Source organism: Aquila chrysaetos, chromosome 13 (assembly GCF_900496995.4).
Source record: "Aquila chrysaetos chrysaetos chromosome 13, bAquChr1.4, whole genome shotgun sequence".
Classification (NCBI taxonomy): domain Eukaryota; kingdom Metazoa; phylum Chordata; class Aves; order Accipitriformes; family Accipitridae; genus Aquila; species Aquila chrysaetos.
The window spans coordinates 14,028,445-14,045,694 of NC_044016.1; the positions used below are offsets into that span (position 1 = coordinate 14,028,445).

Below are 17,250 nucleotides of genomic sequence, written 5' to 3' on the forward strand. Positions count from 1 at the left end.
ACTCAGCAAGTCATACATTCATCCCCTCTCTTTCTCTCTTCTTAGCCCCAAGCATCTTGTGCCTCTTTTTACAAAGAGGATGGTGAGGAGTTCCCCGCTCAGCCTGGGCCGTGGTCACCCATTCAAAGATGCGTACAGTTGCCATGCCATGGGTCCCAGCAGAAATTAGGGATGTGCCAGAGCCTGGTGCTCTCTCTTATTATTTGTAGAGATTATCTGGAAAATATTCCTTACAATCTCCTCATCTCTCAAGTTCAACGTTTCAGTGACTTCACAGAACGTGAAAAATACTCAGTCACTGCCAAATATGTAGTTGGATTGTCTACTCCGACAGCTCATTTTTACGGTCTCTTACACTTCTGTTATCCCCCAAGAGGAAGTCCTTGAAAGCTATGAGGAAGACAAGCTTCTGGAGCTGTGATTCCTAACCCCGCATTTCTTGGCAGGTTTGTGGGAGCGAGCCTGTTGAGGTTTACCAGTATTCCTCCTCCCAGCTTGCTGGGGAGCTCTGGCAGACCAGTTACCAACCTGAAGTGTGCAGTTTCCCATCCCGTACTGAGAGCAGAGCAGATAGATACGCAGCTTTCCTTTCGTGGGGTTGGGCCTTAAAGATTCCATCTGTTGCTGAATTTTGTAATCACATAACCAAATTCTCTTGCCTTTCCCAAGACTGTGATTTCTCTGGATTAACTCAACGGTATCAGTAGAGTTATTCTGAATTTACAGTGGTGTGACTGAGAGTTAATTATGGCTCAGTATTTCTGGGTCTTTGTAGGCAAATAAAATAATACATTTGCATCGCTAATAATGATTGTCTAGTATTCCAGTGTTCACTGTATTTAAGGAATTTTAGATGATTAATTCCATTGAAAGGAATCTGCATTGCAGAAATTGTGACCATTTAGGTCAAGTGGCTCAAGAGACAGATATTCTGAGTAACAGAAAAATTATTTCTCATAGGCAAATTGCTTGGTACAACTGTTTGCGGGCATTAGATTCTTTGCCTATTTTGTTGATGTAAAAGCAATCCTCTCTCTCTCCTACAACCAGAGAAGTAATTCCATAGTAAAAAAGAAAATAGCTCTTGGGTTCCTTAAACCTCACAGGACAAATTTCAGCCTAGCATGAACTTTTACTGCCAAGTTATAAACCTTGGAACAGAGGCTGGTAATGGAAATAGTGATGGAGAAAATTTTAGAGTTATGAATGGTGACATGATGGATTCTCTGTGCCTCGAAGTTTTGTACTCGGAGGGAATTGCAAGACTGGTATGTCTGAAATAGCAGCATTACCTTTTGCTGTTCAGAACGGCAGACTCCAACAGAAAGTGAATACTATGATTTAATACACCATTCCAGACAGATCGTGAAGAACTGTAGTTATTTTTGTCCTCTTTGGTGGGGAAATAATTTTGATGAAAGTGTAATGGGGTTTCCCAGTGTTTGTAGGGAACAGCTCATCCCTGAACAATGAAGTTCTTGAACTGTGCACTTGCATTCAGAAATGTATTTGCATTTGTTAAGGACTAATACAGCAGCAAATACTGCTTTCAGTCCTCGCGGTACTTCCATCATAGAAATCTGTAGGTGAATAAGAAAGCTGCTAGGCAGCACAGTTTGTCCATAAAAAAAAAAAGGGGGGGGGGGGGGAGGCTTAATCTACAAGTTGATACTTTAATTTTTACATTTTTATGTATGAGGAAAACTGTAAAAGGCCTTTAAAAATGATTGGTCACCCTTAAGTCATGATTGATCTTAAGCAGTGCACTTCTTCAAGTATTAAAGATAGAACTAACATAAAATTAACATATTCTATGCTTTATAGATTGTATTAAGCTTGCTAAAGAGCTAAGGTAAAATGTCAGATTAAGTAGCGTAAACTCTGTAGAGTCCAGGTGCCACCCTATAGAAGGCAACACTATGCCCCTGCCCAAACACCTTCTCCTCCTGCTTCTCCCATCACAACAGATCACTATGCTATATTCAATAAGTTGTTATTTTCTTTTTTAAACAGAAAAGGTTGATAGCCAAACACACAATGACTCATGTTCAGAAGAAAATATTCATCAAACGATCATAAATAACCTTCCTCATCCCAAAATGCTGGGCAACTACCAAAGATGAACCCAATCAAAACATGAAATCTTCTTAAAATATTCATTAAAAATGTCATATTCTGAAAGGCTTGACAGTCACTATGGCTAGGATATTTTTATTGCAATTTCCCCCTCCCTGTCACGGTGTCCTATTTTCGACTCCTGTTTTCATGGAGAAGTCTGTAGGGAACTGATGTTATGAATAATAATTAAAAGAACTTACACAGTACTCTCTAGCACTGCAAAGTTGGAGGGCCTTCTACCTGTATTGTACATTAGGTACCTTCTGGTTGGTGTTCATGAAGCAGATGGCATTCAGCACCTGTTAGAACTGAGCCCTACAGTGAAGGGGCTGGATGTTGACCACTGCTTATTCACAGATCCAGCCAGTCCTCGGAGGGATATGAGTCTTCACTTCGGAAGAAGACCAGAACTTCTGGAAGCAGATCTGAGAAACATGCATGAGCAGGCCTCTTCTGTCTCGGCGTATATGTGATTTAGCAGCATGAGCTGTGTTTATTTTCTCTCTAATGTCTTCTGGGCATTTCACATACACAGATGTTTGTACTTTGACCTGGCTGCTTGTTGTTATGCTGGTGAGATTCAGGAACTGGCTTCAGTGAAAATAGTCCTGGATAACTTGCTACGTAATTGGGGGTTTTTTTGGTTGTGGTTTGTTTGGTGGTTTGGGGTTTTTTTTGTTGTTTTGCGGTTTGTTTATGTTCCTTTTTTTTTAATTGCTGTTGATATGCATTAGTTTAAAAACTTACAGATTCCTAAAGGGAAAGAGCTGTAGCAGTATAAAAGGGGGTTATTCCAGTATAGCTTATTCTTGTGTTCAGAAGAATAGGAAAACAAGCACACTGTATGCATGTGAGCCCAAGATTCCTTCCTTCTTTCTATCACGTGTGTCTCTTTTTTAGGAATTTTTGAGTTCTGTCCCAAAGCAGAACTCACAGGATGGACCCTGAAATATTTTCGGATTTGTATGGAAGAACCATTGGTTTAAGGAATCTAGGTTATTTCAAAGAGCATACTGTAAAAGACATTTCTTTAGTCACATTCTTCCTGAAGAGCAAGAATTTGTGTTTTCCCCTAGCAGTTTTCTTCATTGCCAATTCCCTAGTTCAGAGTAGTTGGTTAGATAGTTTTGAGGAAGACAGGGGATTGGCAACATTCAGGTTTGTCTCTGTGTGTTTGTTAGTCTCAGCTATGTGTTGTACTCTTGCCTCCTAGTGGAGCTTCGTAAGGAGAAGAGTTCTGATGCACCCTGCTTTTTTGTTTATATTGAAATATAAATGATGAGAACAACTTGTTTGTAAGCACATAAACTATTCCTTGGTATTCTAGACAATATTGTAGAATATTAAAACTTGGATACTTGCAGACTGTTAATCTCAGGTATCCAGATTTTACAGGTTTCCATCCTTAGGTGTAACCAAGACCCAACCTGCGAAACGGTCTAGTTGCAGAGATTGAAGAATAGTGAGAGGCTCATCTGATAAATGGGCCTGAAAACTGTAGAGCCAAAAATCTTCAATCTGCTAGGGAAAAGAGTAAAACTTGACAGGCTGAGCACGGACATGACAGACCCATCAAGTAGAATTGGCATCTGCCTTCCCTACAATGAAGAGAGACTTAACTCCAACAGTGGGGAGATTTTTACTGAATATGGATGTTTCAGATGCAGGTAGTATGTTCAGTTTTTTTGTTTGTGCCTATTTGGTACAAACAGCCATTATTAAAGAACTTGCAGGACATATCAGTTCATATGACATCCAAAGTTAGGCTCCTTGCTGTAGTCCTGTTTAGGAAATATGTAAAATCTCCTGTTCCCTTGCATGCAGGGGGAATACTCAGGGTATTCCAAGTGCATGAGTGTTCTCCATCAGTACTTTGTGTGCTGTGGGGAAGAGGGTTTTTAAACTGTTTATTTCTTCTTGCCAGGCATAACACATAGCTGATTTAAAACAAACAAACAAACAAAATCCAAACAACAAAAAAACATGCCAGCTTTGCAACTAGCGATCCTCTCATTCTTACAATATTTTTTGTGTCATCACCTATTGCCTGGTGTGGTAACTCTAACTACCTGCAGTAATCTGGCTACCTAAAGGTACGTTACTTGTTCTTTCCACTCATCCGAAGAAAATACTTTATGCAATTCACTGACTGTAGCCAGGTATGTGATTGTCTCTAGGTAAAAGACTCGCTTAAAAGTCAACTGCCAATACTTTCCAAAATAACAGTATTACTACCATTCTGTGGAGTGCTGCTGTTCTTCCTCGACAGTACCCAGATTGATTTTTTGGATGCAAGTCATCTAGTCAGAAGCCTGTTAATCAGGCAGGCAAACTGGCCTCCTCTGTGATATTGCCTGTTGTTAGGAAAAAAGGTCACTTGAGCACAAAGTTAAATTCACTGTGTGTAAGCAGGCACGATTTCCCTGATTTAAGAGGAAGGCGTGTGTATTATACCACTGATAAATATGTCCCTGAAATTCATCCAGCCATTCCAGAAGTGAAGCTCCTCCTACCGAAAGAATAATAAGTGATCCTCTTCTCACTGCACTGACTTGGAGACTTGCTACCTGCAGAAGGAAATTGTTCTGATTTTCGAAACTAAAGGTAAAAACAGTACCTGAGAAGTTTGGGTCGAACACGTCTGTAATGGAAACACAAGGCAGTATTTAGAGACATGGTAAGGCACTGAAGGTACATTTGATCAATAAGTTGTGCTTCAGTGTTGCTTGCCCATAATCATTCAATCCCCAGAAAAACTGAACTGAACAGATGCCGAGTCCTTGACTTAAATTAATTCTGCTCAGATGAATGTACTGTACTTTACTTAAATATGTGTCATTAAGCACCTTTGACAGCTTTTTAGCAGGTGTTTAGCATGAAAAATAGATCAGTTGAGAGAAAGGGAAAGATAAAGAGTAAATCCAGTGTGGTGTCTTTAATGTCTACCTAGTATTATTGTGTTGAAGCGCAAAATGGCTTCATTTAGGAGTGCTGCAGATGTATGCAACACTCCAGTGTGCTTCCAACTGCTCTGATTTGCAACCTTGCTTATGTCAAAGATAACAGAGGTATATAATGGTGTCAGCTTACCCCTACTGGAGGCAACCACAAAACTCACATTGACTTTAACAGAAACAAGATATGAACCGAAGTCTTCTCTAAAACTGGCAAACAGAATGGGGTACCAAACTGAATCCTAGAGCTGTAGGCTTTTTCTCCATTAGGATGTGAACTGCAAAATAAATTGGTAGCTATAACAAAAGCTCTAGATGGGCAACTTTACTTTTATTTTTAAAATCTGATTAGAAAATAAGATCTTTACTCTGTTACTGAGATTATTATAAAAACCTGTGAGTGTTATGCCTGTGGAGTGGAAGAAACGCATGTTTTGCATATCTAGTCTTTAGTAGTAGATTAATAATAAACCCTACTTTACCATCCCTCCCTCTCTCCATCAAACCTGTAGTATTATTTCCATTGCAATAGGATGGTTTTCATTAAAGCAAATTCAGTCAGAGCAAGAAGATAAGTACATACAGGTCCAGATCTGACTTGATTTTGCAGAAAAAAAGTCCTTAATTCAGTTGTATGATTTATGGGAAATGAAATTATGTATGGTACCAAAGCGGTGCCATATGGTAGGCTATAGCATCTACCTATATAATGGTATGATAGTTATTGAAAAACCATTACCAAGTATCTCTTTTTCACTACCCACTCAAATAATAACTTGTTGCCAGTCATAAGTACTATTTTTCTCTGCAGATTGATTTAGGGGTATTCTTACAACTTTTAAGATTTGGCTTGAATGTCTAAATCTGCAGACTACTGATAATTCAGCAATTAACTTTAATGTTTAAATCATATTTAATGAAAATAGTGACATATTTAGCTAAGAGTCTCTTGAGAGATCTGACTCACAGAGTCAATAAAAAAGCCAATGTTATTTCTGATGCCAAGAGAAGATGATTTCTCTTGCGAGAGGGTTGGGATTTTTTTTTTTCTGATTTATGAGGAAGTTGATATGGAAGCATCTATTACAGATTGTACCTAGCTTCTGTTTCAGTAGAGGCAGCTAAAATTTTCTATTGCTTATTATAATAAACATTGAATTTCATATTCCTGTAAACTAAACAAAAAAACCACCTTATATAATGTCTGTTACAAAATGGAAGTTATCTAAGATTTTGATAAATATAATCATGAGTACTGAAATGGAAAAAATGTTTTCTTTGGTGACTAATTAAGTGACAGTAATATGAATTCTGTTTCTGCTACAAATTCATTAATGAGGTTTTGCAAGCTATGGTGTGTCTTTGCATTAGTAAAAAAAAAAAAAAGTGCATGTACTTTTAGCTGCCTGTAAGCCAGTCTGATCGATGTGCAGCTGTATTAGCTGGCATGTTTGTTCACACTAGATGAAAGTGACTTTGTACAGACTACATATTATTTTTGAGCCACAGGACAAGTCTGTGAACTACTGAAGTCCTCTGTGGCGGTGAATTACTTTCATTGTAAGTAGGAGTTTAGGCTGATAAGAAATGATAATTTGTAAAGTCCGTTGTAATTTTTTTAACTCTTTGCATGGGTTATGTGCATGCAGCCTGTTTATCCATTGTAGCAAAGTTTTACTAGCTAGGGAGCCACGTTCCCTTGGTGTGAACCCATAAACTTGAACTGCTGAATGTTTTCTGTGCTTCCAGGTTACCCATGCCAAAAAGAAACTCCAGGCTTAGCCACTGTGAGTTAGGCAGGTCCTGTGTATGGCCCAAGGATGGGAAAGTCTAAATGCTTTTAACTTTCTGTTGCATCAGCATGAGGGTGAGTCTTTATGAAAGCTCTACAAGGAGCCGAGCACCTTTTATTAAGGTTCAAGCAACTCTCTTTTCCAATGCTTTTGTTGATTTCAATAAGATGTTTCTACCTGTAAGATCCCAAAGTATTCCATTCTTAAACACACCTCTATCAATATATTTTACTTTAGACCTCTGAACTGTCAGTTTAATCCTTAAGCAAGTAATTTAGGAAAAAGATTTGTCTTCAGTACTGGTGTCTTTTGTGAGCAAGTTCTTGGGGTTTTGGTTTTTTTGGGTGGTGGTGGTGGTTTGGGGTTTTTTTTATGGGTTGGTTTGGGTTTGTTTGGGTTTTTGGGGTGGGCGGGTTGTTTGTGTTTTTGGGTTTTTTTTTGATTCAGGCTTTTATTACTTAGAAAAGATGCTGGGCTGGAACCTTTGAAATTAAGTTTTCTGGACACAAAACAGGATGTTGCATGACAGTTGCAAGGGAAGTTCCCTCATTCTACTGCTTTCTGGTGTGATAAGGTTGTCGGAGCTTTTTGAAACTTTCATCTTGGCTCTGCAATAGTGGAAAAAGAACATCGGTGCTGAGGAGTTTTTGTGTCTGATGCAAGAATCCTTGAGGATTTGTCCTAAAACCTCTGAACTCATGTGAACAGCCAGAGTTCTGGCACTGGCTGAACATAACTTTTGGTCTCTGAAAAGCTATAGGGAATTAAAAATGAAAATTCAGGAATAAAATTCTCTGCTAGCAGATTCCCATTCCCTTTGTCCAACCAATTCTACACATGAGAAAGAAGCTTTAAATTGCCTATAAAGTGAAACTTTTTTTATTATCCCAGATGAAAAAAAATGTATTTCATCATGCATTTTTTAAAATACAATAAGAAAATTGTACAGCTCCAGTCAGCTTAACGGGTATTTAATATACATGATTTAGGTGCATCCAATGATGCTAAAGTGAAAAAGCCAATAAAGAGGGTGCAGCCTGGGCAAGTAAATAGACACGGTATTGGTAATACCATAAAAGGTCCTCGGGCAGCCCTGCACTCAGTGCCTCGACTCCATCTCCTTCAGTACTGCTGATCTAGTGGAAGGTGTCCCTGCCCGTGGCAGGGGAGTTGGAACTTGATGATATTTAAGGTCCTTTCCAACCCAGACCATTCTATGATTCTATGATCTAGCTCACAGTGGGGGCTGTTGGTGAGCCTGGACCAAGGAACTGGTCTATGTTTTAAAATGATCCTTTGCGCTCTATTCTTTTCTTCTTGGCTATTTTTTTTTTTTTTTTTTTGAGGAATATGAGGAAGAATGATGGGCTGCTTGGGATGGCACAACAAAAAAAAGTTGTGAAATGAAGTTCTCGGGTAATCTGTGTCTCTAAAAGGAATAATCTATTTTGCAACTTTGATTTCAGTTGCCACAGAAATGTGGTTCTTTCGAACAACACAAGTAATCTCGGTCTGTAGCTGAATACAGTTCATTTACCAGGTTAAGACAAAGCTCTTATCTGAATTTTTTTCTCAACAACGTTGTGGTTGAAACAAGAGTTTTCCATTATATTTAATCTAGAAAAATGAAGATGTTTACATAACTTTAATTTTTCTCATTCTGTGCACTGAGATAGCACAGAAAATAAACTGTATCCAAGCTTTTGTCTACATTACACCGAAATAAAATGTACCACCATTCCTGCAACTTGGTACCCGACCACAGCTAGCTGTGCCCACTACCTCCCTCAGCTTGCAGCAGTGACTTTAAACTATGCAATTACAGCAGCATGACACCATACAGTATCAGGTTGTGCTGTCTGTGGCTGTACAAATGCTGTTAGTGTGAATAACAAGGCCCAGTGATTCAGTACTAAGGTATATAAACGTCATTCTTCATTTGTCTGGTCTGTGATGCATGCCTTAGGCAACTGTAAATAAAGAGGGTTTTTCTTAGTATTTTCAGGCTGTCAACCTGAAAGGGCAGGCTGGGACCATGGGCTTTCCTGGGCTGCTGCCTCATGTTTTTGAGAGGCGAATGCTGTATCTTCAGGAACTGCCTTCCTTTTCCATAGGCCATGCCTTCAGATGATGGAAGCGAGAGTCCGTGTCTACCAAAATCCACTCCTTGATGGGTGAGGGTACATTGTAAGCTTCCAAGTGTGGGAAACTCCTCTAATGTCAAAGTGCAGTCTTAAGCTGAGGAAAAGAGCTTGGAGGCATTTTGTTTAATTGATAATGACTGCGACAAGCCAGCTATTTGAATTAACTGTTCTCTTGCCTTGGAAGTTTAACCTGTTTCCTTTACCAAGCAGTAAACCACAAGAGTAAAAATAACACCCCATTTAACTTCTAGCTATTTGTATTTAGGTATCTGCTAAGGTAGTGTTGCTGTGTCTCCAGAAATAGCCAGCTGCACAGAGCTGCTACTTCCCAAGGAGTTTCTGCAGACTTTCTTTTCAGCTCCCACAGACGTTCTTGTCGGGAGACAAAACAGAGGAAGATTTCCAATTTTTCAATGCGTGAATGTGTTGCTGTTTATTAGAGACTAAATCACTGTGAATATCACATGCCTACTTCACGTATTTCAGGAATTCGGTACTCGGATGCCTGTTTGACACAAAGCAGCCACTCAGGACATTAAGCGTGCCCTAAAAGTAGAAGAAATCTTAACCTAATAGTCCCAGATTCACTTAAAGGGGGAAAGGGAAGAGAGCATACGATCGTTTGAAACACCAGGGAAGCTCATCCTCCTTCTAATCAACACGTTTCCAAGCAGCTCAGGATGAAGTGAAATGTTAAGCTTGGTAATGCTCAAGCTACGTGCGCAAAAATACAGGATGCGAAACAAATGATAAATCATCACCTTCCTTGCAAGAAAATGCTAAAAAGCATTTCTCACCTAAGGAAGAATTCCACAGCAGGATCAATTTGTTTGTAAAGCGTGTGGATTGTTTGTGATGGTGTGAACTTTGTGTAATACAAACGCGGGGCCATGGCTTCGTGTTACATCAGCATTCATGTTTTCGAAGCGTCCCTCTCATCCGACGATTTGTAAGCATCTCCTTGAACGCTCCCCGACTCCGAGCCGCGCTGCTAGATTTATCTTTATTCTGTCGTAGCCGCTTTCTGCTGCCTGTTGCCAGCGAGCTGGCTTCTCCCCTCCCAACGGCGGAGCCCTCGGGGAGCCGCCGTGCCCCCGCTGCCGGGGGCGGGCTGGTGCCGCCGAAGCCGCCCGCTCTCCCCGGCTCCGTCCTGCTCCGAAGGCGAACAAAGGAGCCGCCACGTCGGTCACCGACAGGTGCTCCGCGCTCGCGCGTGTGAGACACTTTCTCGGAGTTGCTGCTGGGAGTTTCCTAGGGGGAAGAGATCCCTCGGCCGCAGGGGACGAAGCGGCGCCGGGGCAGGAGGCGACCACCAAAAAACCCCAGAAAGAGGGGGCCGGAGGGGAGATGGAAGAAACAGTCACCCGCTTCTTCCAGGCAGCGCGGGGCTCCCGAGTTTTGGGACAAAGCGGCGGGAGCCCGCAAAACGTGGCGGGCTCTGGGGTACGGCGGGCAGCCCTCGCTCTGAGGGAAACGCACCTCGTCCGGCGCCCGCCGGGCCGGGGGAGCCCGCACCTCCCCGGGGAACGCCCGGCTCCCGCTCCCGCTCCCGCTCGGGCCGCCCCACCTGCGGCCGGGCCGCCGCCCCGCGCCTCCGGCCCCTGCCTCCGACCCGCCCCGGGGCCAGTGCGCGGCGGGGGAGGGAGGGAAGTGGTGGGGGCGGGCGTTTAACCCTTTCCCCGCACGGGCGCCTCCGGAAACGGCCGAGGCGGCGCCGGCCCCGGCCCCGGCCCCGTGAGGCGCGGCGCTGTGTCCTGTGCCCGGGCGGGGAGGGGTGGCGCAGGGTGGGGGCGAGCGCGGGGCGGAGGGGCCGCGGGAGCCGCTCCCTCGTTGCCCAGCCCGGCCCGGCAGAGGCGGCGGCAGGAGGAGGGCGCAGAGCGCAGACATGGCGGCCAACATGTACCGAGTGGGAGGTATGTGGGGACGCGGCAGCGCCCGCCCGGCGCCGGGGGGCCCCTGCGCCCGGCAGCGGTGGACGGGGCCTGGCCGGGGAGCCCCGCTGAGCCGCGGGCGGTGCGCGCCGCGCGCCGCGCCGGGGTGAAGAGAAGCGCACCCGCACCCCTTCGCTTGCCGCGGCCAGCGCCATGGCCCCGAGCGCGGCGGCCAGGCCCGGGCGGGCGGCGGGTAGGCGGCAGCCGGTCCCCGCAGAGGGGCCGCCGGCCTGTCCGCGGGGCGGAGGGGGAGGACGCAGGTTCCTCCCCCGCCAGCCCTGTGCGCCGGGTGGGAGGCCGGCCCCCACCGCCGAGGAGAAGGGCAGCGCCGCCCTCCGCGGGGAAGGGGGGAGCGGCGGCGCCGCTGGCTTTCTGCTCCTCTTACCGCGGCGCGGGCCGGGCACGGCCTCCCTTCGCGCCTCACCTCGCCTCCTTCCCCGGCGAGCGGCGAAGGGGCCGCCCGGCGGGCCTCCGGCCCCGCCGCCCGCCGAGCCAGCGCACCGCAGCAGGCTGCCCCGCCTGCGAGGCGAGCGAGGGGCGGCCTACGGGGGCCGTGCGCCCCCGGCCCGGGGGCCTGCCTCGGCCCAGCCTGCCGGCGCTGCGGCCTGGCGGGCCCCGGCGGCGTGGCGCGGGCAGCGGGCGCCCGCCCCGGGGGGGCGCCCGGCGGCGCTTCCCTCCGTGCCGTACCCCGGCCCCCGCTCCTTCCCGTTAGCGGCGGAGTTTCTCCGCGCCTTCCTTCGTCTCCCGCGGAGAAATAATAAATCCGGCTGCGTAACCGGGCGATTTCTGTCAGCTTTCCTGCTCACCGACGTGACCCCTGAGGAGTGCGCTCATACGCGACTGCTGGGCGCTGCGCAAAGCGGGGGGGCACTTGGGCGGTAAAAAACACGGCAGGCGTTTCTCTTCCCACCCCCGGCCTGTCGAAATAGACACCGATAACTTTTTGCTGCCCTCCCTTTGGGAGTGAACATGGCTGTGTTCCTAGCGCTGTGGCTCAGGTGCACCGCTCAAGTTAGGTTTTCAGTACTTGGTGCTCAGAAATGGCTTGTTTCCTCCTGCTGTCTCCTCAGCAGCCTGAGCTGAGAGGGAAGATGCAAGGAAATGAGGGGTGACAGTAGTTTGAATCTCTTTCTGCCTCTGTTCTGAGATACGCTGATGTATCCACAAGTCATCCATCTGCATACTCCTTCGTTAGGGCATTTAGATTGTAATCCCGTCAGCCTTTACTCATGAAAGTAATCCTTCTCGGAGTAGCGCTGTTGAAATCTGGGTAGGGGTTGCTTCTTAGGTCATCAATTCTCAATTTTTTTGTTCTACTCTTAAAAAGCAATTGTGAACGATATCCAGAGATCATATTCTTTCTTTAGAGCTAAATGAGCTACCTGAGGCTCGATTTCACTGTAATGTAGTGTCAAAGCATTGCAGAGGAGCTTTATACATCATTCTGGTCCCCCACCCATTTTTTTAAATAAAGGTTGCAAGGTGCACGGTGCAGAAGTCAAATAGCGAATGTAAAAGTGTGGTTAGCATTTGATGGGTGCTTTTTCATTTGAGGGAAACGAGTTTTGAGAAAACTATTGAAGGAAATGCACTGCATGTCAATTCTTTATATGTTACGTGAGGGCAGCTTTCAGGATATGAGTAAACTTCCATATACTCTATGAAAATATATTAATGACACTATAAGAGATTTTGTCCTGGAAGAACCTCGCTAATCTTATGACTATTACTGCTTAATAGAGTTCGCGTTACTACACAGAGATGACAACAAAAGCAAGTATCATAAAATGTACGTTACTCATTTGGACAACCGTACTACCACAGCACCAGATAATAAATGTGAGGTAGCATATCTTACAGAAATATTTATCTCCATAATAAAGAAACTCACTAAAGATTCTTAAATCTTCCCTAATCGATTGTGAGAAACTGCTGCTTTTATATCAAGATTTATGAAGTGTGTGGATTACTGAATTACAATGTAAGCTCCAACACAAGGCATTTAACTTTATTTCAGCATGATTATTAAAGCACGTGTAGTGCAGTTATAACCAGAATGTAGGAACAAATTATGTTAAACTCCGTATAGAAATACTTTACTGTCTTAACATTTACTAAGAAATCTCAGCTTTTTAACAGCTTCTAGGTTTACAAGAAAATTTTTGCACTAATAATGATACGCTTTTACATATTTTTTTTCCTGGTATTTCAATATCTTTCCTTTTTCCATTGCAGATTATGTTTATTTTGAAAATTCTTCCAGCAATCCATATCTCATTAGGAGAATTGAAGAACTTAACAAGGTACACAAGTATCTAAGATTCTTGCTTAACCTTTGACAACAGTCAGTGCACTCTTTAAAAACATAATGATTTCCATTCCATAAGATTTCTATTGTGGTAGAATTTTCTGGGTTTTGGAGGGTTTTTTGGTTTTTGCTTTTGGTTTTGTTTTTTTTTTTACTTTCTTGAGATTTGCTATGTATTTTGTGCATGTTTCAGTTACTGAAATCTTGCTATGTGATATCCTGTAATTCTGTGTTATCTAAGGAAATGCCCAGTTGATCATTCCTGGTGAACAGGAGTACTCTGCTGTAAAAGTTTCTAAACGAATCCTATGAATGCTTGAGGAAATGAATGAATTTAATTCTCTGTATGTTGATGACACTGTGAATCCATCTGGAATGATAGCGATCATGTAATGTGTCTGCTTTTGGATGTATGTGTAAAGACTTAGTAGGTATCAGTGAGACCTTGCAGTGATCAAATAACAGAGTATGTGACTTCTGTGGCTGTTTATTGCTCTGCTTATTGGCAGCTGTGAATGAAGGATGGGCTTTTGAAGAGAAATAGAGACTGTATTCTTTGTCTTTATGAGTGTATTTATATAAAGAATAGAGGCTTTTCAGAGTGTCATTTTAGGGAGGGTATGATTATTTTTCTTCATTCTTGTATTACTAAGATTGGTGTGGGATTTAAATTTATTTTTTTTTTTTTTTTTTAGCATGGCATATTTTTACTATTCCATCAAGCAGTATTAAAACTTACTGATACATTATGTCAAAAGTTAATGATCAAAATGCCTGTTGTGATGTAAATAATGATAAAGATTATTTTTTTCTGTGGTTAGAAAATGAATTAAAAAACTGGTGACCTGCAAACAGTTTTCTTCTTACTGATGGAACGTGACACTACTCCATAGCAGACATCAACCACATTACCTGTTAGTGCTGTCCAACACAACATTCACTGAACTTGTGGATGGCAAATCATTTTGGACTTTTATTGGAGGGGAATACTTTTTATTTGCAGTAATTGTAGCGATTCCAGTCATGTTCTGAATGTAATGTTTATTATCTTTAAACTGCATTGCCATAATTTAATCTTGCTCGTGGATGGTAGAGCAGAGTCATGTATTGATTTTCTTTTTTTAAATTTTTATTTAAAGAGAGTTTCGAGGCTATAGTCCAGATATCTTAATTGTGAATTATGTGCTTTCATGTGTTAAAGGCATTGAGCAAACATGGAGATGTTACGCAAATATGTAATGAAATGCTTTGGGTATCATTTTACTGGAGATAAGGTGCTTTTTTTTTTTTTGGTAAGAAACTTAATTAAAACATGATACTTCTCAGTGCCACATCTTGAGTTTTAAATAAATAACTCAAGGTAATGAACTAATTTTGTACTTTTCATAACAAGAAAGAGGGTACAGTTCTTCAAATATTAGTAGATTCTTTACATTATCAGGCTAAAGAGCATGAGCCCTGTAATGAGCCATGAAAACAACTGTGAACTAAATAGCTCTTTTATCTTAGGAGCTGAAGTGAATTTTCAAATAAACCATGTTATATTAAATATGATTCCAAAAAAATGCTAGAGAACTTGGAAATATACATTTCTGTCTAAAGCTAGGTTGCAAAGAAATGTTCACAAGCTTCTAATACTTCTTAAGGATTCTAACGTTAACATAATACTGGCATTACATCTCTAAACAGCTGAATAATATATAAATTCTTAGGACTAAATAATTATTATCAATACTGTTGTCTGATCTGAAATTGATATTGGCCTGTGTCAGGAAGTTTTTACTTACTTGAGTAATTCTGTTGATTTCAGCCTGACCATGTGAGAACTACTAACATGAGGGAAAATTGCAAGCAGAGGACATTTAATTTGTATTACTCAGCTAAGGAAAGATACATACTGACTTATTTTATCTTTCTTTTGTAGACTGCCAATGGAAACGTGGAAGCAAAAGTGGTGTGTTTTTACAGGCGAAGAGATATTTCCAACAGCCTTATAATGCTTGCAGATAAGCATGCTAGTAAGTAGATCGTATAGGGCATTTTTTCTTTCTATCATAGCCTGTTCTGTTTCTGCAGCTACTTAAAATTGCATTTCTTTGGCATGTGGAATATATATTTATATTAGGCATTAATTAATACCAAGTTAGATGCTTAGCATTATCTGATACTGGCCCTGCTCCTAGTAGTTGCTTCTGGGACTTAAGTTAAGCTGTATTAAAGTGATTGAAAGTCTCCATTTGAAAAAAAAAGAATATACTTTTTCATCTGGAAGATACAGCCATATTTCTTTTTTTATGTCAGAAGTAAATGTTGGGTGTAAGTCAATTTAAGCTTAAGAGCGTTCAGGAGGATTTGATTTGAGTTTTTTGAGTTGGACATAATCGCGTATTGCTTACTGTAAAGGATGAAATGTGTTATTGGAGACTGAAAATCACTAGGGATTGTAAAATAGCTGTTATGTGCATTTATGCTAAACGTAGATATTAATCAGTAAAATAGTAGTAAGCATCATCTCATTGGTTTTTCAGAGAAGCAGCAAGTGTTAATAGGAAAAAAAAGTCCCATTTTCATCATGAACTTAACTTTTTTTGGTAGCTGCCATTTGGTCTACAACTGAAATATGATATTTTTTCCATAACTTTATAATTAAAGTATAATTCTGAAGACAAAACCAGACCCTAAAAAACTGAGGTGTTTGAGAAAATAGTTATTTGCAAAATATTGCACTGATGTTTGTAAATAACTGATGTGTTAAATATGTCAACATCTGGTAAATTTCTTGCCATATACTGTTAAGTAACATACTGATTATAAATGATACTTGAGTTTTCAAAATTAATACGTGAATAAGTGATGGAGGGATTATAAATCTCTGTTCTCTAATTTATCGGGATGAATCTCTTTAAAGACATGACCTGATGCCATCTTTTGTGTGTAGATACATGATGAAGTAATTAGGCACTTAAACAAATTTTAAGGTATTTTTTTAATGTCAAATTCTGATAATTTTACTAATACAAGTACCGTTAGTGAAGAGAAACAGCCAGCTTTCAGCTTTTGTTTTTGTCATGGTTTAACGCCAGCCAGCAACTAAGCACCACGCAGCCGCTCACTCACTCCCCCCCCACCCAGTGGGATGGGGGAGAAAATCAGGAAAAAGAAGCAAAACCCACGGGTTGAGATAAGAACGGTTTAATAGAACAGAAAAGAAGAAACTAATAATGATAATGATAACACTAATAAAATGACAACAGTAATAATGAAAGGATTGGAATGTACAAATGATGCGCAGTGCAATTGCTCACCACCCGCCGACTGGCACCCAGCTAGTCCCCCAGCGGCGATTCCCCGCCCCCACTCCCCAGTTCCTATACTAGATGGGACGTCACAAGGTATGGAATACCCCATTGGCCACTTTGGGTCAGGTGCCCTGGCTGTGTCCTGTGCCAACTTCTTGTGCCCCTCCAGCTTTCTCGCTGGCTGGGCATGAGAAGCTGAAAAATCCTTGACATTAGTCTAAACACTACTAGCAGCAACTGAAAACATCAGTGTTATCAACATTCTTCACATACTGAACTCAAAACATAGCACTGTACCAGCTACTAGGAAGACAGTTAACTCTATCCCAGCTGAAACTAGGACAGTTTTATTCTTTCATTGGTCCTAGAGAAGCGGAGGTGATTTGAGTACATAGTTTGAAGTACTAGCTTGGTTTTTAAAGAAAGAAGGTACATCTTGCTTATGTTCGAAGGGAATGATTTATTTAGATGTTTTTCTAATATGGTTGGGTACACTTTATAATTATTGGTGACCTATTTGACGGTAGTCTACCTCCACAATCATTATAGTCTTTTGAGTTCTCCCATGTGAAGCGTATAGAAACATAGAACTTCTAGTGAGCTTCACTAAGCTTTCCAGCGCATTTTTTTGTTTTTCCTTTCTAATGGAGGGGGCATGGAAGGATGAAGAGGATAACAATTTTACTGGAAGTACAGTTATTTT

At 42.1% G+C, this 17,250-nt stretch overlaps 1 protein-coding gene across 5 annotated transcripts in view; it reads left to right on the plus strand.

Moving 5' to 3' along the window:
* Positions 1 to 10,799: 10,799 nt before the first annotated feature.
* The window catches only part of MTA3 (metastasis associated 1 family member 3), a 228,288-nt gene continuing 221,837 nt past the window's right edge, over positions 10,800 to 17,250 (plus strand). For 3 of the 5 annotated variants that reach the window (XM_030035050.2, XM_030035049.2, XM_030035051.2), the window contains exons 1-3: positions 10,801 to 10,922; positions 13,176 to 13,243; positions 15,173 to 15,266. In XM_030035050.2, coding sequence (XP_029890910.1) covers positions 10,895 to 10,922; positions 13,176 to 13,243; positions 15,173 to 15,266 — 190 coding nt within the window. In that variant the 5' untranslated portion in view covers positions 10,801 to 10,894. Of the gene's footprint in view, positions 10,923 to 13,175; positions 13,244 to 15,172; positions 15,267 to 17,250 lie in introns of all 5 variants that reach the window. The other 2 variants (XM_030035048.2, XM_030035052.2) reach the window with 2 other exon arrangements.